At 43.2% G+C, this 19,622-nt stretch overlaps 1 protein-coding gene across 2 annotated transcripts in view; it reads right to left on the bottom strand.

Moving 5' to 3' along the window:
- The window catches only part of greb1 (growth regulating estrogen receptor binding 1), a 205,571-nt gene that overhangs the window by 105,331 nt on the left and 80,618 nt on the right, over positions 1 to 19,622 (bottom strand). For both annotated transcript variants that reach the window (XM_067984281.1, XM_067984280.1), the window contains 3 exons: positions 12,610 to 12,960; positions 5,440 to 5,568; positions 1,588 to 1,710 (listed from right to left, as the gene is read on the bottom strand). In XM_067984281.1, coding sequence (XP_067840382.1) covers positions 1,588 to 1,710; positions 5,440 to 5,568; positions 12,610 to 12,960 — 603 coding nt within the window. The remainder of the gene's footprint in view (positions 1 to 1,587; positions 1,711 to 5,439; positions 5,569 to 12,609; positions 12,961 to 19,622) is intronic.

The following is a 19,622-nucleotide window of genomic DNA, read 5'->3' as shown; positions in this document are numbered from 1 at the left end:
ACAGATGCTAGAATTGTATGGATTAGATTTTATTCCCCCAATCATCCCAACAAAAAGAATATAGCGTACTATAACAGAGGAAAAAAAAAGTAATTTTTTTATTCATTACCTCAAAATGTTTTTTTTATAACCACTGAATGAATATTCAGATTACAATTAGAATACACCATTGATTTAATTTGGCATTGTGCACCGACTAAAATCTTTGCCTCTCATTCCTCCTCCACCTGCCTCACATTTTCTAATTCCATGGCCCCGATATTACCAGGGAGGCGGGATGGCAGCGGGGTGTGGGGCGCGAGGGCAACCCGCCCAGTGAAATCGGTCCGTTCCCTACGCGATCGCAGGTAAATTGAAGGCACTTATCGTGGCTTTCGGGTTTCCCATCGTCCACCTGCGCAGCGGGCAGACTGCGCACCCACATCACAGGCTGTCAGCTGGAGGAGACCTATTCAAAGGGGCAGTCCTCCAATGCTGCTCCTGCAGCAAACAACCAAAAGTACAGCATGGAGCAGAACAGGGGAAAGGCTGCTCCAGGTCCTACTGGATGGGGCGAGGAGAAGGGGGGATATTTTCTACCCAGCGGACGGGAAGAAGTGGCCTGTCTCTGCCACTAAGAAGGCCCGGCTCGAGGTGGCAGAGGAGGTCACCAGCAACAGCAACATCTCCCGCACATGGATCCAGTGCAGGAAACGCTTCAATGACCTAACTAAGTCTGCCAAAGTGAGTACACTTACTCATTCTCCGACACTCCGTCTTCCACATCATCGCCCCCACCCCACAACTCCTTCTGCACTGCCAACACTAATCTACCACATCACTCCTCACACCCACTCACACCTCATCCTCAACTTACCTGCACTTACTCACTTCCCCAGTACTCATCCCACCACCACCTTCTCAAAGGCAATTAGGGATGGGCAATAAATGCTGGCCTTGCCAGCGACGCCCACATCCCATGAACGAATAATTTTTAAAAATTTAGGAGTCCCCCCGCCCCCAACACACCTGCTCGCTGTCCCCATGTGTCGTCTCTCTAACTTTCTGCTTGTCTTCCACTTTTTCTGTCTCCCTCTTTCTCTCTATGTATGGCTTCGAGACATTGTTGTCACCTTTGCATCAGTCTGCCTCTAATTCTATCTCACTCCTTTTGTTTCCCTTTTCTGCAAGTCATATTTTTATATCTTGCATTTCTATTTTAGCTGGAAAGCCAGGGAGAAATAGCTACAAATGCCACTGGGTGCCAAAGGGAACAATAAACTGCTAGGAATTTAGAATCTAATATAGTCCATCCCTTATATTGAAAAAGTAAATGATGCAGAAAAGGTCTTCCTTGAATGGAGATAATCAATTTTGTACGCTAATAGTCTGCCTCCATCCTTCTCATTCAGAAGACATGTGGATGATGTGTCCACAAAATGCACTGCCACTGAGCCGAGCAGCATTCTTCCTAGTCCAATACTCCGTAACAAAAAATGAGCAAATTTTGACTTTTAAAAAGTGTTTTGAATGTTGCTGGATAGATTTAATGATCCCAAATGTTTCTAATCACATGCAAACTGTAAGGGAATTAGTCTTGGTGCTTACCTGAACAGATAGTGGGTCTCTGAGCTGTGGTGTCATCAAATTTCTTTAATGAAGCAGTGAAACAAGAGCCTTGACCATTCCTTTCCTGGTTGCACTTTTCTAAGAGTGTGTCAATATCTCCTTCTGGTCAAAATGAGAACAGAAAGCAAATGAGATACATATTCATTATCTTAGTAATGAGGGTGGATTTAGCGACCCACCTGTAATTCCACACAGATCTTTCATCCTTTCCAAATAAGAGAGGAATATAGGTTAAGCAAACCATATGCAAGAATATTCTAGGGATTGAACAGAGTATTGCTTCACAGTTTGAAATTACATATTCAGATTAATCTGTAATCCATATTGTTTATTTTCATTCTTCTTGCTTCTATGCTTTCATGACTATCAACCACAACATGGATGTGATCCCATTAAATTTCTACAAATAAACATAGAACAGAGAAAAAACAAATATAATAAAACTGCTGCTTGCTCATTTTTCTTCAGATTGACCGTACACATTAAGGAGGTTTTGAAGTGACCAAACATCCTGAATCTCTTGTTTTTGAGTATTTCATTTCTGGTCAGAATTATTTTTTTTGGTAAATCTCACACCTTAAGTATATTTGTTAAACTGAAATGACTGCAGGTCACCAGGGCTGAGACAGCTTCTGAAGTGCTAAGTATTTCACATGGGTGGTAGCGCCCCAAAAATTGTAGGAATGCATTTAGTGCACCGCTCCCGTCCGCTGTTATTTTCTCAGAGGCCTTCGCACAGGTAGCGTAGGCGCCTGCCTGTTTCTAATATGCTAATCGAAGTTCTACAACATTTTTGCAGGTACCAATGGGCAGAGCGTATAACGCGCACGTTCTATCCATTGGCACGTTTCATCCATTGGTACCCGGTGATTACTATCGTAACCAGCAGTCATTAATGAGACCGCTCCAAAACCAGATATATTTCTGATTTTTTAAGACGACATTTGCGGGGTCAGGAGGAAAGTGAATGAAAAATCTCGACACCCGCGTCCATCTGCGCCCATCTGCATCCCCACTCCCCTCCTACCCCCAACCACCTGCAGATTAAAACTTCCAGTTCCACGGAGGAGCCACCAGATTTCCTGCCCGCCCGAAGCAGTGAGTTGCCTGTGAGGGTTGATTCAGTGCTCACAGCCCGCCAATCAAATATAAATGAAGCCTGGCCTCAAAATGGTTCAGGACCATTGGGTTGAGGACAATGGATGGCTGAAATAATCACATTACCTGCCAACTGCCCAATGTCCACCTAGGGTAAAATCAACCTCCTGTTCTCCAACCTGTTAACACTACAGCTGTATCAAATTAAAATCTGTTGCACAGAATAAACAAACAAGCTACCAACCTCTTCTGAAGCTGTTCCATTGAAGTTTGATTGGATTTCTGCCTGTGCTAATGACGTCCAGTACAAAATAAGCTATATGTATCTGAATGAACTGTTTTAAGTCAAAGACTCATGCTCCTGTTGAGGATGAGACAAACTATAACATTCTTTGTTTAAAAAAATGCATTTGTGAGAGGTGTTAATGTTAGGAAAAGGACTTTTTTCCCCTACTTTTCTACATTTTGTACTTTCTGTCAGCATCAAGCACTCCTAGGCCAGCAATAGTAAAATTTAAATGCAAGGGGTAAAGCTGCTCAACAATACACTAATCTCAAAAGACTGGTACATCATTGATACATTTTAATTTCCCACACTGCATGCCAATTTGTGTCAAATTATAGTCAATTTTGTATTCCTGTATCCACAGGAGACTAGAGCTCTGATTTTAACTCGGGGCGAGCATGTGGCCAGCGGGACAAGCGTTAACTCCCAGCCTTCATTTAAATACATTGTGCCCAAATCCAGCCCGAACCCGGCGTCAATGATGTGAGGCCAGCAAGTAGGAGTCGGGTGAGCGCTGCAGAGGCCGTAGCTAGCGATTCGTAGGAACGCTCCCAGGCAGTCAGGTATGTGGACGGGGGTGGGGTGGGGGGCGGGGGTGCGGGTAGGCGATTGTAGTTGGGGAGGGAGGATAGCAGCCTGGGGCAGGGGAGGCCCTAGGTTTCCTCTTGGGGGCCATAGGAGCACTCCTTCTCCTCCTGACCCACAAGGAAACATCTAAAAAATAAAAATCACTAACTTTCCCTGCCCTCTTCTGGGCCTGCTGCTCCTTCGGGCCAGGTGTCCCTCCTTGTGACACAAAGTTAAAACAGCGGTGGGGTCTGATTGACGTCATCAGACCTTGACTTTTGAATCTCAGTGTGGATCTCACCTGCCTGGGGGCAAAGACCTGGCACGTTGACCAAACGCACCTGCTACAATGGCACGAGGTGCGAGCTTGGCGAGAAGACAGTGAGTAGCTTGCTGCAATGATCTTAATCTGCCACGCACCCCATTCTTGTTGGGTGCAGGGGGATTAAATTTGTGCCTTGGGTTTATTCTGCACAATCTCTTTTCACTTAGGGACACCCCCATCAGTTGGGCTCAATTGAAACCCTGATGTTAAGAGATAAAAGAACAATGTACTAATAATATACCACCTAGTCAACTATAATGATTCACTTAGACATGCATCTTTTAACAGAAGTGACCTTTCTTTTGTCCATTCGACAGTAAGATTCACACCTGGGTCTCCAGGGGTAATGGGAGTTCTCTTAAGTTTTTTAATTTTATAGTTCAGTGTTGGTCTGCTTTGGGGCAGTGACCTCTATGTCCTGCTCTCTTTATACTATATGGAATGTTGTGGAGATGCCGGTGATGGACTGGGGTTGACAATTGTAAACAATTTTACAACACCAAGTTATAGTCCAGCAATTTTATTTTAAATTCACAAGCTTTCGGAGATTTTCTCCTTCCTCAGGCAAATGTTTCAAGATCTCCTTGAAACATTTGCCTGAGGAAGGAGAAAATCTCCGAAAGCTTGTGAATTTAAAATAAAATTGCTGGACTATAACTTGGTGTTGTAAAATTGTTTACAAATATGGAATGTTGTCATTTATTGCAAGGCGAATGGAATATAAAAGTAGAGATGTTTTGCTACAGTTGTACAGGGCATTGGTGAGACCACATCTAGAATACTGTGTGCAGTTTTGGTCTCCTTATTTAAGAAGGGACATAATTGCTTTGGAGGCGGTTCAGAGAAGGTTCACTCGACTGATTCCTGGGATGAGGGGGTTATCTTATGAGGAAAGGTTGGACAAGTTGGGCCTGTACACACTGGAGTTTAGAAGAATGAGAGGTGACCTTATTGAAACATATAAGATCCTGAGGGGACTAGAAGGGGTAGATGCTGAGGGGATATTTCCTCTTGTGGGAGAGACACAGTTTTAAAAATAAGGGGTCTCCCATTTAAGACGGAGATGAGGAGAAATATTTTCTCTCAGAGGGTCGTGAGTCTATGGAACTCCCTTCCCCAGAGAGTGGTGGAGGCAGGGTCATTGAATATTTTTAAGGCTGAGTTAGATAGATTCCTGATTAACAAGGGAGTCAAAGGTTATCGTAGGTAGACGGGAAAGTAGGGTTGAGGTCACAATCAGATCAGCCATGATCTTATCAAATGGCAGAGCAGGCTCGAGGGGCCGAATGGCCTACTCCTGCTCTTAATTCGTATGTTTGTACATATGTTCGTACGTTTAGAAAGGCACACCATTCCCAGGCCCATTGGAGACTGATGCAAAATGTGCATGCATTGAATGTCGTGACATCACCACATACAGATGTCATTAAGTGCTGCTTCAGGTCAGGGAGGAGAGGGACTGGAAAAGAGCTTAATACAATGAAACAAAAGTTGTTTTTTTCCATCAGATTGGAGAATAGTTTTGAGTGAGAAACAGCTGACAGCAATAGTTTACCTGGACAAAGGCTGCTGAAGAAAGCTCCTAGTGCCCCGACTTTCCCAGTGACAAGCTCATAGTTGATTTCTTTCAGATGGTCTTTTGGACTGAGCATGCTTTCTGCTAGAAACCTGGCCTGACGTTTTCCTACATTGAACAGAAATGTGTATAAATGGACAGCTGGGCACAGGTTAAAATAAATTACACAGCAAAGACGTCTTTACAAATCAATTTCCAAAGATGCCTTTCACACTGGATTAGGATCAAATGACAAAATTGGATTTTTAGCAATCACAAAGAACGACTGGCAACATATGTATTCAGGAAGAAATTAAAACAAATGCATCATCTTGGATCACTGCAGTTTTTTTAACATAAAAATGCAGGCCTTTTCAGAGGATGAAACAAAAGTTCAGAAAATTGCTGAATAAATATCAAAACTCCTATGTGTAAACATGCATCTATAACTTACCGCTGTCTACCCTCCTGCATACTCATTTATCTCTATCAAGGGCTCTTAACTTTAGTCAACTTCCTTGAACTGAGTAGATACATTTATTGGTGTATTTGGTATAGTGCCGATTTAGCATTTCTGGTCAGTGAACAGCCATTTCCTTCAGTGTTGCCCAATGATATTTAGATCCCAGTTTACCCCAGCTCTCACTTGTGGCTCCAAGTAATTACCTATGCACAGCAGCAGCCACACTCTGGCAAACTATCTTGAGTTCTGCTTTAAATGAGGTGAGAGCAGCTGATGGTAGCTACTTCCACAAAGGGGCATGTCTCAGCCTACATTTTGTAGATAAAGACATCTTCAGTCGAATTGGTGGAAAAGATTGGTTCAGTGAGCTTAATCCGTGATGGCAATAGTGCAAGGTGCTGTGATAAACTGAGGGGAACACTCAAGGATTCTCAAGGTATTAGCCACCTACACAGGTAGATGACCATTTTCTGCACTGAATGGCGAACAGCGTTGGAGCAGTTCATTGACAGTAATGGACTGCCTCGCAATCTCTCCCAACTATCTTGCGTGCAATTCTCTGGATTCAGGACTAAAGGATAATAATGAGAAAGTCAATGCAAGTCCTCCCTTTTATGGAGGATGATTGGATCATAAGAAGTTTACGTGTATCTGCAGGGAGCCCAGTGCAGAACCACAAGTGTCTTTGAACTGGTCACAGAGTAGAATGTTCTGGTTGGAGTCTGTTGGTTGCTTCAGCTGATATACTAAGCCAATCAATGTGCTCAGCCTTTTTTTACAAGTGTTTTTTGTCTGCATGTGAAAATCGCCTGGTAACCAATTCAGTGATGTTTGAGAATCTGTTCCACCTCATCAGGTGCTAGAGCTCAAACACTTTTGGCAATGTTACATGCGCTTTTGTTTCCATGTGAAAAGCTTTGTGATGCTTATAACTTAACCGCACCAACGATTAATTTCTCTACTGTTTTGTGGGACGTTGCTACCCCACATCTACATAGGGCAGCTGTGTACTGTGACACTATTATTCCCGGCCAGAACAGAGATGATCGGGTAATTCCCCATCAAACATGCCTGGAGACCGCCCTGCTGTAAGTGACTGGGATCGATTTTACACACATTATTTATATGTAATTATCCACCACTCACTTCATTTTGCTGGAGAAATCACTGTGCTTTTATCGGGAGAAGTTGCTGAGTTCTGTTTGCTGCTCCAGGTCGTAGAGGCTCTTTTTAAATAGACTGTGTAAATAGACTTTGTTTGCTGTAAAATACACTGTTGGCCGTAAATCCTGCCACGTCTAAAATAATTGGCTGACACAATGGTATCAAGAGACACTCCGTTCTCTGGTCTTCCCCCTTAATGCCAAAAAACTCTTTGGTAACAAACTGTTGCAGAAACTCTGGCCTCGATATTGACCACCCCCCCAACCCCCGACGACTGGTGGGAGAGGGTCGGGGGGGCAGGTTTAAAAATTTGAAAATGGGGAACGCATCCCCAACTCACCGTGTATGCACCTGCCGCCATTTTCACGGCGGCAAGTTTAGTGGCGTGCGAGGGTCCCACCATGGAGAAGCGAGACACTTTACTAATATATTTAAATCAGGCTCCCAAGTGCAATTGGGGGCCTGATTTAAATTTTAATAGTTTCCGCGTGGTTTTCCCAAGGCTCGGGAAACCCAGCAGCAAAAGGGAGGCGGGAGCTGCCGGCTCATTAAGGTAAGTGCCTCTTACAGCACTCCTTGTGGATCAGGAGAAGCAGGAGTGCTCCCACCGACCCCTCAAGGAAGCCTTTGGCCTCCACTCTGCTGATCGCAGCCTCCCTCTTCCCCCCGCCGTGATTGCAGTCGTCGTCCCCACCCAAGCAGCAATGCCCACTCTGTGTCATGATTGCGGCCGACTCCCCTACGCACCGATCTCTGGTCTTCCCCCCTCCCGATTGCCTCTCTCTTCCCTCGATCCCCAAGTCCCGAACTCCAGCCTTCCCCCATCCCGATTGTTGGGGACAGTCCCCTCGGGTCCCGGGCTGTGGCCTACTGCCGCTGGTTTTCCCGGCCTGCAGCCGGCCAGCCTGTCAATTTGGCTGGCTGCCAGGCGGGAAACAGAAGAAAACATTATAATGAAATCCTGCTATTATATTCGGCAGGACCTCCGCGTCCCCAGCCTCAACACATTCCCCGGCCGTTTTCGCCCTCCCCCGCCTCCCCATAAATATCTGTCTCTGTGAATAATGGAGACGTCACCTCTAAAGAAGAAGATTCTTTCTCTTACTGATAAGATAAAAGTAATTAAACTGCGGAATGGGCTGAAAGTTTCCCAGATTCCCAGAGTGAAATCGTTAAACAGTTTGGTGTATCACAGCCTTGTTTTGGCTGTGTATCCCTATTGGATTTATTAGTGACTATCTTATATTTACGATCTCTAGTTTTGGACTCCCCCACAAGTGGAAACATTTTCTCTATGTCTACCCAATTAAACTCTTTCATTATCTTAATGACCTCCATCAGGTCACCCCTCAGCCTTCTCTTTTCTAGTGAAAAGAGCCCCAACCTGTTTTGTCTTTCCTGATAAGTATATCCGCTCAGTTCTAGTATCAACCTTGTGAATTTTTTTGCACCTTCTCTAATGCCTCTATATCCCTTTTATAATATGGAGACCAGAAATGTGCACAGTACTCCAAGTGTGGTCTAACCAAGGTTCTATACAAATTTAACATAACTTCTCCACTTTTCAATTCGATCCCTCTAGAAATTAACCCCAGTGTTTGGATTGCCTTTTTTGTGGCCTTATTAACCTGCATCATTACTTTTAGTGATTTATGTATCTGCACCCAGAGATCCCTTTGCTCCCCTACCCCATTTAGCCTCTTATTATCCAAGGAATATGTGGCCTCCTTATTCTTACTACCAAAATGCACCACCTCACACTTATCTATATTGAAATTCATTTGCCAATTACACACCCATTCTGCAAGTTTATTAATGTCTTCTTGCATTTTAACGCATTCTTTCTTTGTATTAACTACACCCCTCAAATTTTGCGTTGTCCTTAAATTTTGAAATTGTGCTTCCGATTCCCGAGTCCAAATCATTAATGTAAGTTGTGAACAACAGTGGACCCAGCACCGATCGCTGTGGAACACCACTTCCCACCTTTTGCCAGCCTGTGTAGCTATCCTTAACCCCCACTGTTTTCTGTTTTGTAGCCAACCTGCTATCCATTCTTATCCCATGACTCCACATGCTCTTATCTTAGCCATGATTCTATTATGCCGCATCTTATCGAAGGCCTTTTGAAAATCCAAATATATTACATTTACTGTATTACCCTTGTCTACTCTTCCTGTTACTTTTTCAACGAATTCAATAAGGTTGGTCAAGCATGACTTTCTCTTCTGAAATCCATGCTGACTATTCTTTATTATATTTTCCTTTTCAAGGTGTTTTTCTATTATATTTTTGAGTAAAGATAAACATAAAGCACGGGATAAGCGGCTGAGCAGAGCACATAAAGCGCGGGAGAAGTGGCTGAGCGGAGCAGCAGTAAAACAAACACTGGGAAAAATCTGAAAAAGTGACGTCAGAGCAGAGGGAGGGGTGGCAGAACCAGAGTAATTACAGCCAAGTATTTAATTTATTATATTATTACGCTAAGTGTTTAATTAATCAGATCTAAGGGGATAAAATTAAAATTAACTAAATAGACGATACTAACATTAAAGGGATCCGAATTTTATTAAATCAAGATCTGGTGTACGTAAATAATAAATAGGAGTTAAGGAGATAATAAAATAAAGAAGATAATGAACAAAAAACAAAGCTAATTAGCTACAAATTAATCTGAAATCAAGATAATCCATCTACTAAATACAATCTAGATCTCAAGTAATTGTATTACATCTAGAACTAAATTCATACTAATAAATAAATAAAAACTAGAAATGGCAGTGCAGGTTGTGTGTCGGGACTGTGATATGTGGGAATATGTGGACAGTGACACTGGCCCGGATTGCCACATCTGAAGGAAATGTCTCTGCCTTGAGACACTCCAGCTCACACTCCTTGAGCTGCAGTGCGAGTTAGAGACACTCCGACACATAAGGGAGAGGGTGGAATTTTTGGATAGTTTTTACGAAGTACAGTCACACCTCAGAGGAAAACACAGGTACAGGAAGGGGAGAGTTTGACTGTTGGTCAGTAGGGTAAGAGGAACCTATGGGAGATATGGAAAGAGGTCCCACAGACACTGGTTCTATCCGACAGGTACAATGTACTTGCTACCTATGAGGATGCAGGCTGCGGAGTGGACAGCCAGAATGCTAACCATGGGGCCAGGGAACAGGAAGCAGTCCAAGGATGGGGTGGGGGGGGGTGGGTGAGAGCAGAATAGAAAGGTTGTCGTCATAGGGGATTCAATAATTAGTGACCGAGTGTGCAGAAGGGTGTGTTGCCTACCTGGTGCAAAGGTAAAGGATATCTCAGAGCAACTGGAGAGGAACTTGCAAAGGGAGGGGAAGATCTAGATGTCGTGGTCCATGATGGGACCAATGACATCGGGAAGAAAAGGGAGAAGGTCTTGCTAAAGGAATATCAGAAGTTCGGAACTAAATTAAAAAACAGGACCTCACGGGTCATAATCTCGGGTTTACTACCCAAGCTACGTGCTAAATGACATAGGGATAGGCAGATCAGGAAGGTGAATGCTTGACTGAAAGACTGGTGTGGGAATGAGGGGTTCCATTTCATGGGACACTGGCACCAGTACAGGGTCTGGAAGGAGATGTACCGCTGGGACAGGCTCCACCTGAACCGGATGGGACTCGAGTCCAAGTGGAAAGGATAAATAGGGCTGTGGATAGGACTTTAAACTATTAAGATGACGGGGAGGGATCTGATGAAAATAACATAAGTCTAAAGATAAAAGAAATAGGAGATGAGAGTAAAGGTCAGATCAGGTAAGGAACAAGGGTAACTTAAACGGTTAGTGAACAAATAGAGTTATAGGCCATCAGTACAAAATGACTGTTAAAAGTAAAGTGAGGGGAACAATTATTAAAAACAAATTAAACTGCCTGTACAGAAATTTGCACAGCATCTGAAACAAAACAGGGGAACTGGAGGCAATAATTCGTCGTGAGGAGCCGGGTGTAGGAGGGATAACTGAAACAAGGTTATGTAAAGAACAGGACTGGCAATTAAATATTGCAGGATATAACATATTTAGAAATGAAAGGGAAGGAGGAAGTGGGGTGGAATAGCTGTACTAGTAAAGACAACATCAAACGGCAATAGAAAAAGGGACAAAAGTAATATTTAGATAGAAACAGAATTCATATGGATTGAGGCAAAGTATATAATGGGATCGATCATGTTAATCAGTATATTCTACAAACCACCTAATAGTGGAAGAGAAGTGGAGGAAGAAATGTGTAGGCAAATCTATGAAATGAGTAAAATACATAGAATAATAATCATGGGAGATTTCAACTACCCCCACATAAACTGGCAAGAGGAGGCAGGGAACGGGGAAAGGGGAATGGAGTTTTTACAGTGTGTACAGGATTCCTTTCTTACCCAGTATGTGAGAAGCCCAACAAAAGGCGAATCACTGCTGGATCTAGTAATGGGAAATGAATCGGTGCAGATAAGAGAAGTAAGCGTAGGGGAGCATCTAGGCAATAGCGATCATAACATAATAAGGTTTAGCCATTGCTGTTTATGTTCCCAATACCATTAGTTTCAATGAGATTCCTTCAATGACAAGTGCACTGCAGCAACTCACTAAGTTTAATTTGACAGCACCTCCCAGCCCATGACCTCTAACCAAAAAGGTCGAGAGCATCATTGTCATGTGAACATCATCACATACAGGTTTCCCTCCAAGTGACGCATCATCCTCAGTTGAACATATACTAATGTTCTTCTACCATAGCTGAGTGAAGATCCTGGTATTCTCTACCTAAAAAGTGCCATCAGCAAAAGGACTGCAGTGTCCGAAGAAGGCAGCCTACTCCAGAGACTTGAGCACATAATCCAGGCTGACACTTCAGTACAGTACTGAAGGAGTGCTGCACTGTTGGAGGTGCCGTCTTTCGGATGAGATGTTCAACTGAGGCCCTACCTGCCCTCTCAGGTGAACGTAAAAGATCCAATAGCACTATTCGAAGAAGAGCAGGGAGGTTCTACCTGGTGCCCTGGACAATATTTATCCCTCAGCCAACATTACTAAATAAAGATTATCTGGTCATGTATCTCACTGCTATATATGGGACCCTGCTGTGCACATATTGGCTGCTGCATTTCCCTAAATTACAACAGTGCAGGCTGCACTTCAAAAATTACTTAATTGACTGTAAAGCACTTTAGGATGTCCTGAGGTTATGAAAGGCACTATATAAATGTAAGTCCTTTCCTTATCTGCTATGTGATTATACTCAAGTCAGATATTCTCCCCCTGCTCCAGGTGGCACAGGCTGCATTTTAGAACACTAAGAAATCTGGGTGACAGGCATGTACTCCAGAGAAATATTTTACAAATTTGCACCTCAATTGCAGAAAATTCTGTGGGGTGTACTGATCCCTATGCCTGAATGTGCACAAAAGTGCCCTGAAATGCTAATTCGGAAAATCTACACTACCGAATGCTCAAACTTTGTAGATAAATTATTCCGTTTATAAATAAGCAACTTTCAGAAATTTCAAATACTGACCTGTTACCACCACACATGACTCAGTGCTTTGGTTCTTAGTGATGCAAATGATCACCACAAAATTTTTTCCTTGCAATTTCCCCTCACTGAGAAGCTTAAATGTTTCTGTGAGGCCTTCAGCCAATGAGTTTGACGAATCAAGGATCCTGACAACATTCTTGCAGGAACTGGCTGCTAACTTGGCCAGCCAAGTGAGTTGCTTTGGGGTTACAGCCAAGGTCTGCGGTGACACATATGACATTGACTGCGAAACAGCTTGCTGGTATTGTTTGGTTTCAGTAAGATTAGATTCCTGCCACGCTCTCACCAATATATGTTCCAAATCCTCAATCAAAGGCACTTGATCTGGGGCTAGGAGTCAAGAAAACAAATAAATAAGGTTTCAATTAGTGTAAAGAGCCAATGCATAGTACTCTTCCCAATACAAAAATAGGCAAGAAAAGGGAAATGTGAAGCTACATGAGGCAAAACTGGACTACAGCCCTGTGGAGTGTTTTCATTTATACTAATAAGCCTGTGTAAGGCCTGCAGGCACCAGGACTTGATGACACGGATAAGAAATAATTTTCCAGTTTGGTAACATACTGTGCACCAACATGCCATTAACACCGATACGAGTAGCCCTCTGAAAAATGCATGTACGTTACGAGAAGTGAAATGAAACCCGGAAGATGATGAAGCCCCAAAATTGAAACCCCAGCCCAGTGTGCAGAGGCACATTTGATGATAGCACAGATCAGAAATCGGTTGCAGAGGTTTGCACGCCCAATTTGTGGCACTCCACATTTTCTGGCCTTTGATTTTAATGGCTCATTCTTCAATTTGCTCTCCTACCAAGCAAGAATCCATGATGGGAGTGGAGTCTCACAATTTCAGGGCTGATAAGACCAGGAAGGTTGTCTGAGTCAGTAGTCATAGGCTGATACTCCTGTGCACCCTCTCAGGTGGACGTAAAAGATCCATGGCACTATTTTGAAGAAGAGCTGGGGAGCTCTCCCTGGTGTCTGGCCAATATTTATCCCTCAACCAACATCACTAAAAAGAGATTTGGCAAGGCAACGTTCACCGCCACTCCTGCAACTTAAAATTAACGAAATTACTTACTGCAGGCTGTGTGACGTCAAATTGCTTGAATTTGAACTTTAAAAAAATTGTGCACTATCAACCCAGCCTCTGAGCAGCGGGCGTTTTTCAGAGGGCTACTCGTATCGGTGTTAATGGCTGCGGCTGGAAAAGTCTGTGAGAGGAGAAGATTCACCCACAAAATCTGTCAGAAAGAGAAGTCACGCCCACAGATTCAGCCTGCATTGCTCAAACAGGCGAGCAGACTTCATTCATTTTAAGTTAGTATTCTGTATGTAATTGTAAAGAAAAATTTTGATTTTTTTTAATAAAAAGCCAAAGAAATAATTGAATTAAATAAAAGAGACAAAGGAAAAGTAAAAAAAAGTTTAATTTTATAATTTTAATTTTTTTTTAATGACCCAAAACTGTTAAAGAAGTAATGAGACGCTACATTTTTAAAAGTTAATTTTTAGATGTTTGGCAGTCACTGAGACTTACCACGGTATTAAACTTAGTTTAGACCTGTATTTTTAAGCGTACCTGTTTGGTGGCGTAATTACTTACTTTCCAGCTGAGGGGCAGATAAGCAAGTTTGCACTTTTTCATTGATTTCTCTGATTGCAGCGTGCGATGTCTCTTTAATTTGAAGCTGCCATATCGGCGGCAAACCATTAGGAGCAGGTTTCAGATTTCAGCGTTTCACTGTGCTTGTGCAAATGCTGGAACTTGCTCCTCCATTTCGCCACTAACAACAGAGCGCTGTTGAGCTCCTCCGTTATTTCGGCAGCGATTTCTGTCCCAATATCTGGCCACTATCATCTTACTGTTTTTGGGGCCATGCAGTGCATATGTTGGCTGCCAAGTTTCCATACATTACAACAATGACTACACTTCAAATGTACTTCATTGGCCGTAAAGCGCTTTGGGATGTCCCGAGGTCATAAAAGGCGCTATATAAATACAAGTCTATCTTCTTTTTTTAAATGGGACATGAATGCATTTTGCTCCCCTTTCATTATGCCATTTACTTCCTGCTTTCAAGTATAGGTTTGTGGGGGAGGAGGGTTCTGCTGCTTCCTAATATGTTAGGATAGAAAATCTGGATTTAATGAGAATTTAACAAAAATAGAAATGAGGAAAATTGGTAATCCTGATCTTTTGCAACAACAACTTGCATTATATAGCACCTTTAACGTAGTAAAACATAGAATTACATAGAACGTACAGCACGGAAACAGGCCATTCGGCCCAACAGGTCCTTGTTGGTGTTTATGCTCCACACGCGCTTACTCCCTCCCTATCAGCATATCCAACTATTCCTTTCTTCCTCGTGTGTTTATCTAGCTTCCCCTTAAAAGCATCTATGCTAATCGCCTCATCTACTCCTTGTGGTAGCCAGTTCCACACTCTAACCACTCTCTGGGTCAAGAATCATAGAATCATAGAAAGTTACTGCACAGAAGGAGGCCATTCGGCCCATCGGGTCCGTACTGGCCGAAAAAGAGCTATCCAGCTTAATCCCACTTTCCAGCAATTGGTCCGTAGCCCTGTAGGTTACAGCACTACAAGTGCACATCCAAGTACTTTTTAAATGAGTTGAGGGTTTCTGCCTCTACCAGCTTTTCACGCAGTGAGTTCCAGATCCTCTGGGTGAAACAATTTCTCCTCAGCTCCCCTATAATCCTTCTACCAATTACTTTAAATCTATGTCCCCTGGTCACTAACCCCTCTGCTAACGGAAATAGGTCCTTTCTATCCATTCTATCTAGCCCCATCATAATTTTATATACCTCAATTAAATCTCCCTTCAGCCTCCTTTGTTCCAACCCCAGCCTATCCAATCTTTTCTCAGCTAAAATTCTCCAGCCCTGGCAACATCCTCGTAAATCTCCTCTGTACCCTCTCTAGTGCAATCACATCTTTCCCGTAATGTGGCGACCAGAACTGTATGTAGTACTCAAGCAGTGGCCTAACCAATGTTTTACACAGTTCTAGCATAACCTCCCTGCTCTTATAGTCTATGCCTCGGTTAATAAAAGAAAGTATCCCGTATGCCTTTTTAACCACCTTATCTACCTATCCTACCTTCAGGGATCTGGGGACATGCACTCCAAGGTCCCTTTGTTCCTCTACAACTCTCGGTATCCTCCCATTTGTTGTGTACGCCCCTGCCTTGTTTGCCCTCCCCAAATGCATTATCTCACACTTCTCTCGATTGATCTCCATTTGCCACTTTTCTGCCCACCTGAACAGTCCATTGATATCTTCCTGCAGTCTACAGCTTTCCTCCTCACTATCAACCACACGGCGAACTTTTGTAACATCCGCAAACTTCTTGATCAAGCCTCCCACATTCAAGTCCAAATCATTAATATATACCACAAAAAGCAAGGGACCTCATATTGAGCCTTGCGGGACCCCACTGGAAACAGCCTTCCAGTCGCAAAAACACCCGTCAACCATTACCCTTTGCTTCCTGCCACTGAGCCAATTTTGGATCCAACTAGCCACTTTCCCTTGAATCCCATGGGCTTTTACTTTTTTGACCAGTCTGCCATATGGGACCTTGTCAAAAGCCTTGCTAAAATCCATACACCCTACATCACACGTGTCACCCTCATCAACGCTACTTGTCACCTCCTCAAAAAATTCAATAAAGTTTGTCAGACACAACCTTCCCGTAACAAATCCATGCTGACTGTCCTTGATTAACCTGTGCCTTTCTGAATGACGATTTATGCTGTCCCTCAGAATCGATTCCAATAATTTGCCCACCACCGAGGTTAGACTGACTGGCCTGTCATTACAAAGTCTATCCCTCACTCTCTTTTAAACAATGGTACAACATTAGCAGTTCTCTAATCCTCTGGCACCACGCCTGTATCCAGTGAGGATTGCAAAATGATGGTCAGAGCCTCTGCTATTTCCTCCCTTGCTTCTCTTAACAGCCTGGGATACATTTCATCCAGGCCTGGCAATTTATCTGCTTTCAAAGATGCTAAACCCTTAAATACTTCCTCTCTCACTTTGTTTATCCCATCCAATATTTCACACTCCTCCTCCTCCTCCTTAACTTCAATCTCTGCATCGTCCCCCTCTTTTGTGAAGACAGACGCAAAGTATTCATTAAGAATCATACCCACATCTTCCGCCTCCACGCATAGGTTACCTTTTTGGTCTCTAATAGGCCCTACCCTTTCCTTAGTTATCCTCTTGCTCTTTATGTATTTAAAAAACATTTTTGGGTTTTCCTTAATTTTACTTGCCAGTATTTTTTCATGCCCTCTCTTTGCTTTCCGAATTTCCTTTTTAATTTTATCTCTGCACTTTCTATCCTTCTCTAGGCTTTCTGTGGTATTGAGCTCTCAGTGTCTGATATCAACTTTCCTTTTTTGCCTTACCTTACTCTGTGTGCTCCTTGACATCCAGGGGGCTCTAGATTTGGCAGTCCCACCCTTTCTCTTTGTGGGAACATGTTTACTCTGAACCCCTTCAATCTTCTCCTTGAATGCCTCCCACTCCTCTGACACTGATTTACCTTCAAGTAGCTGTTTCCAGTCTACTTTTGTAAATCACTTCTTAGCTTAGTGAAATTGGCCTTTCCCCAATTTAGAACTTTTACTCCTGTTCTATCTTTGTCCTTTTCCATAACTATGCTAAATCTAACTGAATTATGATCACTACCACCAAAATGCTCTCCCACTGATACTCCTTCCGCCTGCCCAGTTTCATTCCTTAAACCCAAATCCAGAACTGCCCACCCTCTTGTTGGATTTGCTACATACTGGCTAAAAAAGTTCTCCTGAATGCAATTTAAGAATTCTGAGCCCTCTATACCTTTTCCATTGATTGTATCCTAGATAATAGGGTAGTTGAAATCCCCTACAATAACTGCCCTATTGTTATTGCACTTCTCAGAAATTTGCCTACATATTTGTTCTTATTTTCCTCTGATGTTTGGGGGTCTATAGTAATCTCCCAGAATGTGACTGCCCCTTTTTTGTTCTTTAGCTCAACCCATATGGACTCATTTGATAATCCTTCGAACATATCATCCCTCCTCACAGCCGTAATTGTTTCTTTAACCAATATTGCTACCTCCCTCCTTTTTTATCCCCCTTTCTATCTTGTCTGAAAATCCTGTAACCATGAGCTGCCATTCCTGCCCCTCTTTAACCATGTTTCAGTAACAGCTATGATGTCAAACTTCCACATGTCTATCTGTGCCCTTAGCTCATTTGCCTTCTTCACCATACTCCTTGCATTGAGGTATATACCATTAAGCACTGCCAAACTCCTTTAAGATTATGAAAGTGTTTGATAGGGTTTCTCCTGAATTCCCTACTGGATTTACTAATGACTATCTTATATTTATGACCTCTAGTTCTGGTCTCCCCTGCATGTGGAAACATCTTCTCTACGTCAATCCTATCAAACACTTTCACAATCTTAAAAACCTCTTTCAGGTCACCCCTCAGTCTTTGCTTTTCTAGAGAAAAGAGCTCCAGCCTGTTCAATCTTCCCTGATAAGTGTAACCTCTCAGTCTGGTATCATCCCAATAAATCTTTTTTGTACTGTCTCCAGTGCCTCTATATCCTTTTCATAATATGGAGACCAGAACTGTTCACAGTACTCAAGTGTGGTCTAACCAAAGTTCTATACAAGTTTAACAAAACTTCTCAGCTTTTCAATTCCATTCCTCTGGACCTATTTCTTATGTTCTTATATATTAACTATATCCCCCAATTTGGTGTTGTCCACAAATTTTGAAATTGTACTTCCAATTCCTAAGTCCAAATCGTTTAGGTAAATGGTGAACAACAGTGGTCCCAGCACCGATCCTTGTGGAACACCACTTCCCATCTTTTGCCAGTCTGAGTAACTACCATTAACCCCTACTCTCTGTTTTCTCTTTTGTAGCCAGTTTGCTATCCATTCTGCTACTTGCCCCTGACTCGACATGCTCTAGCCTCAGTCATGAGTCTACAATGCGGTAACTTTTGAGAATCCAAATAGATTACATCTACTGCATTACCCTTGTCTACTCTATTTGTTAGTTCTTCAAAGAATTTAATCAGGTTAGTCAAATATTCCAAGGCGTCTCATAAGAGCGTTATCAGACAAAATTTGATACGGAACCACATAAAGAGATATTAGGATAGGTGACCAATAGCTTAGTCAAAGAGGTAAATTTTAAGGAGTGACTTAAAGGAGCAGCGAGAGGTAGAGAGCCAGAGAGGGTTAGGGAGGGAAATCCAAAGCTTATGCACTTATTGGGCACTATTTTAATAAGGCAGTGGGGTGGCAGTAGTTGGCGGGGGGGGGGGGGGCTCAATGGATACATGGCAAACGCGAATATTAAAAACTTACCTTTCTCCATGCGATCGCGACTTAATTGGTGGCCATAAATCTTGTTTCCGGGTTTGCCGTCCGAAAGCTGCGCAGTGGGCGGACTGCGCACCCGGATGACAGGCTGTCAGCTGGAGCGCCTGGATTTAAAGGGCTATTGCTCCAATAGATTTTGCTAGAACAAGGAACAAGAAGACCCAATGGAGCAGCATAGGGGCAAGGCTGCTCCAAAATTCAGCGATACCTCACTTGAGGTGCTGCTGGCCAGGGTGAGGAAGGGGTAACTATTTCACCCAGCCGACAGGAGGAAGCGCCCTGCCTCTGCCACCAAGAAGGCCTGGCTTGAGATGGCAGAGGGGGTCACCAGCAGGAGCAACATATCCCGCAGGGTCCCGTGCAGGAAGCGTTTCAATGACCTAACCAGGTCAGCAAAAGTGAGTACACTTACTGATTCTCCTGCATTCCGTGCTCCACATCACCCCACTGCCACCCATTCTGCACTGCCAAGACTACTCCATCACATCACTCCTCACACCCACTTAAGGCTCATCCTCAACTTACTTGCCTTTCCTGAGCACATTCTCACCTCCCCATTTGT

This window comes from Heptranchias perlo, chromosome 5 (genome assembly GCF_035084215.1).
Source record: "Heptranchias perlo isolate sHepPer1 chromosome 5, sHepPer1.hap1, whole genome shotgun sequence".
Taxonomy (NCBI): domain Eukaryota; kingdom Metazoa; phylum Chordata; class Chondrichthyes; order Hexanchiformes; family Hexanchidae; genus Heptranchias; species Heptranchias perlo.
The sequence above is the reverse complement of the archived record's forward strand: the minus strand, read 5'-3'. Positions and strand labels throughout refer to the sequence as shown.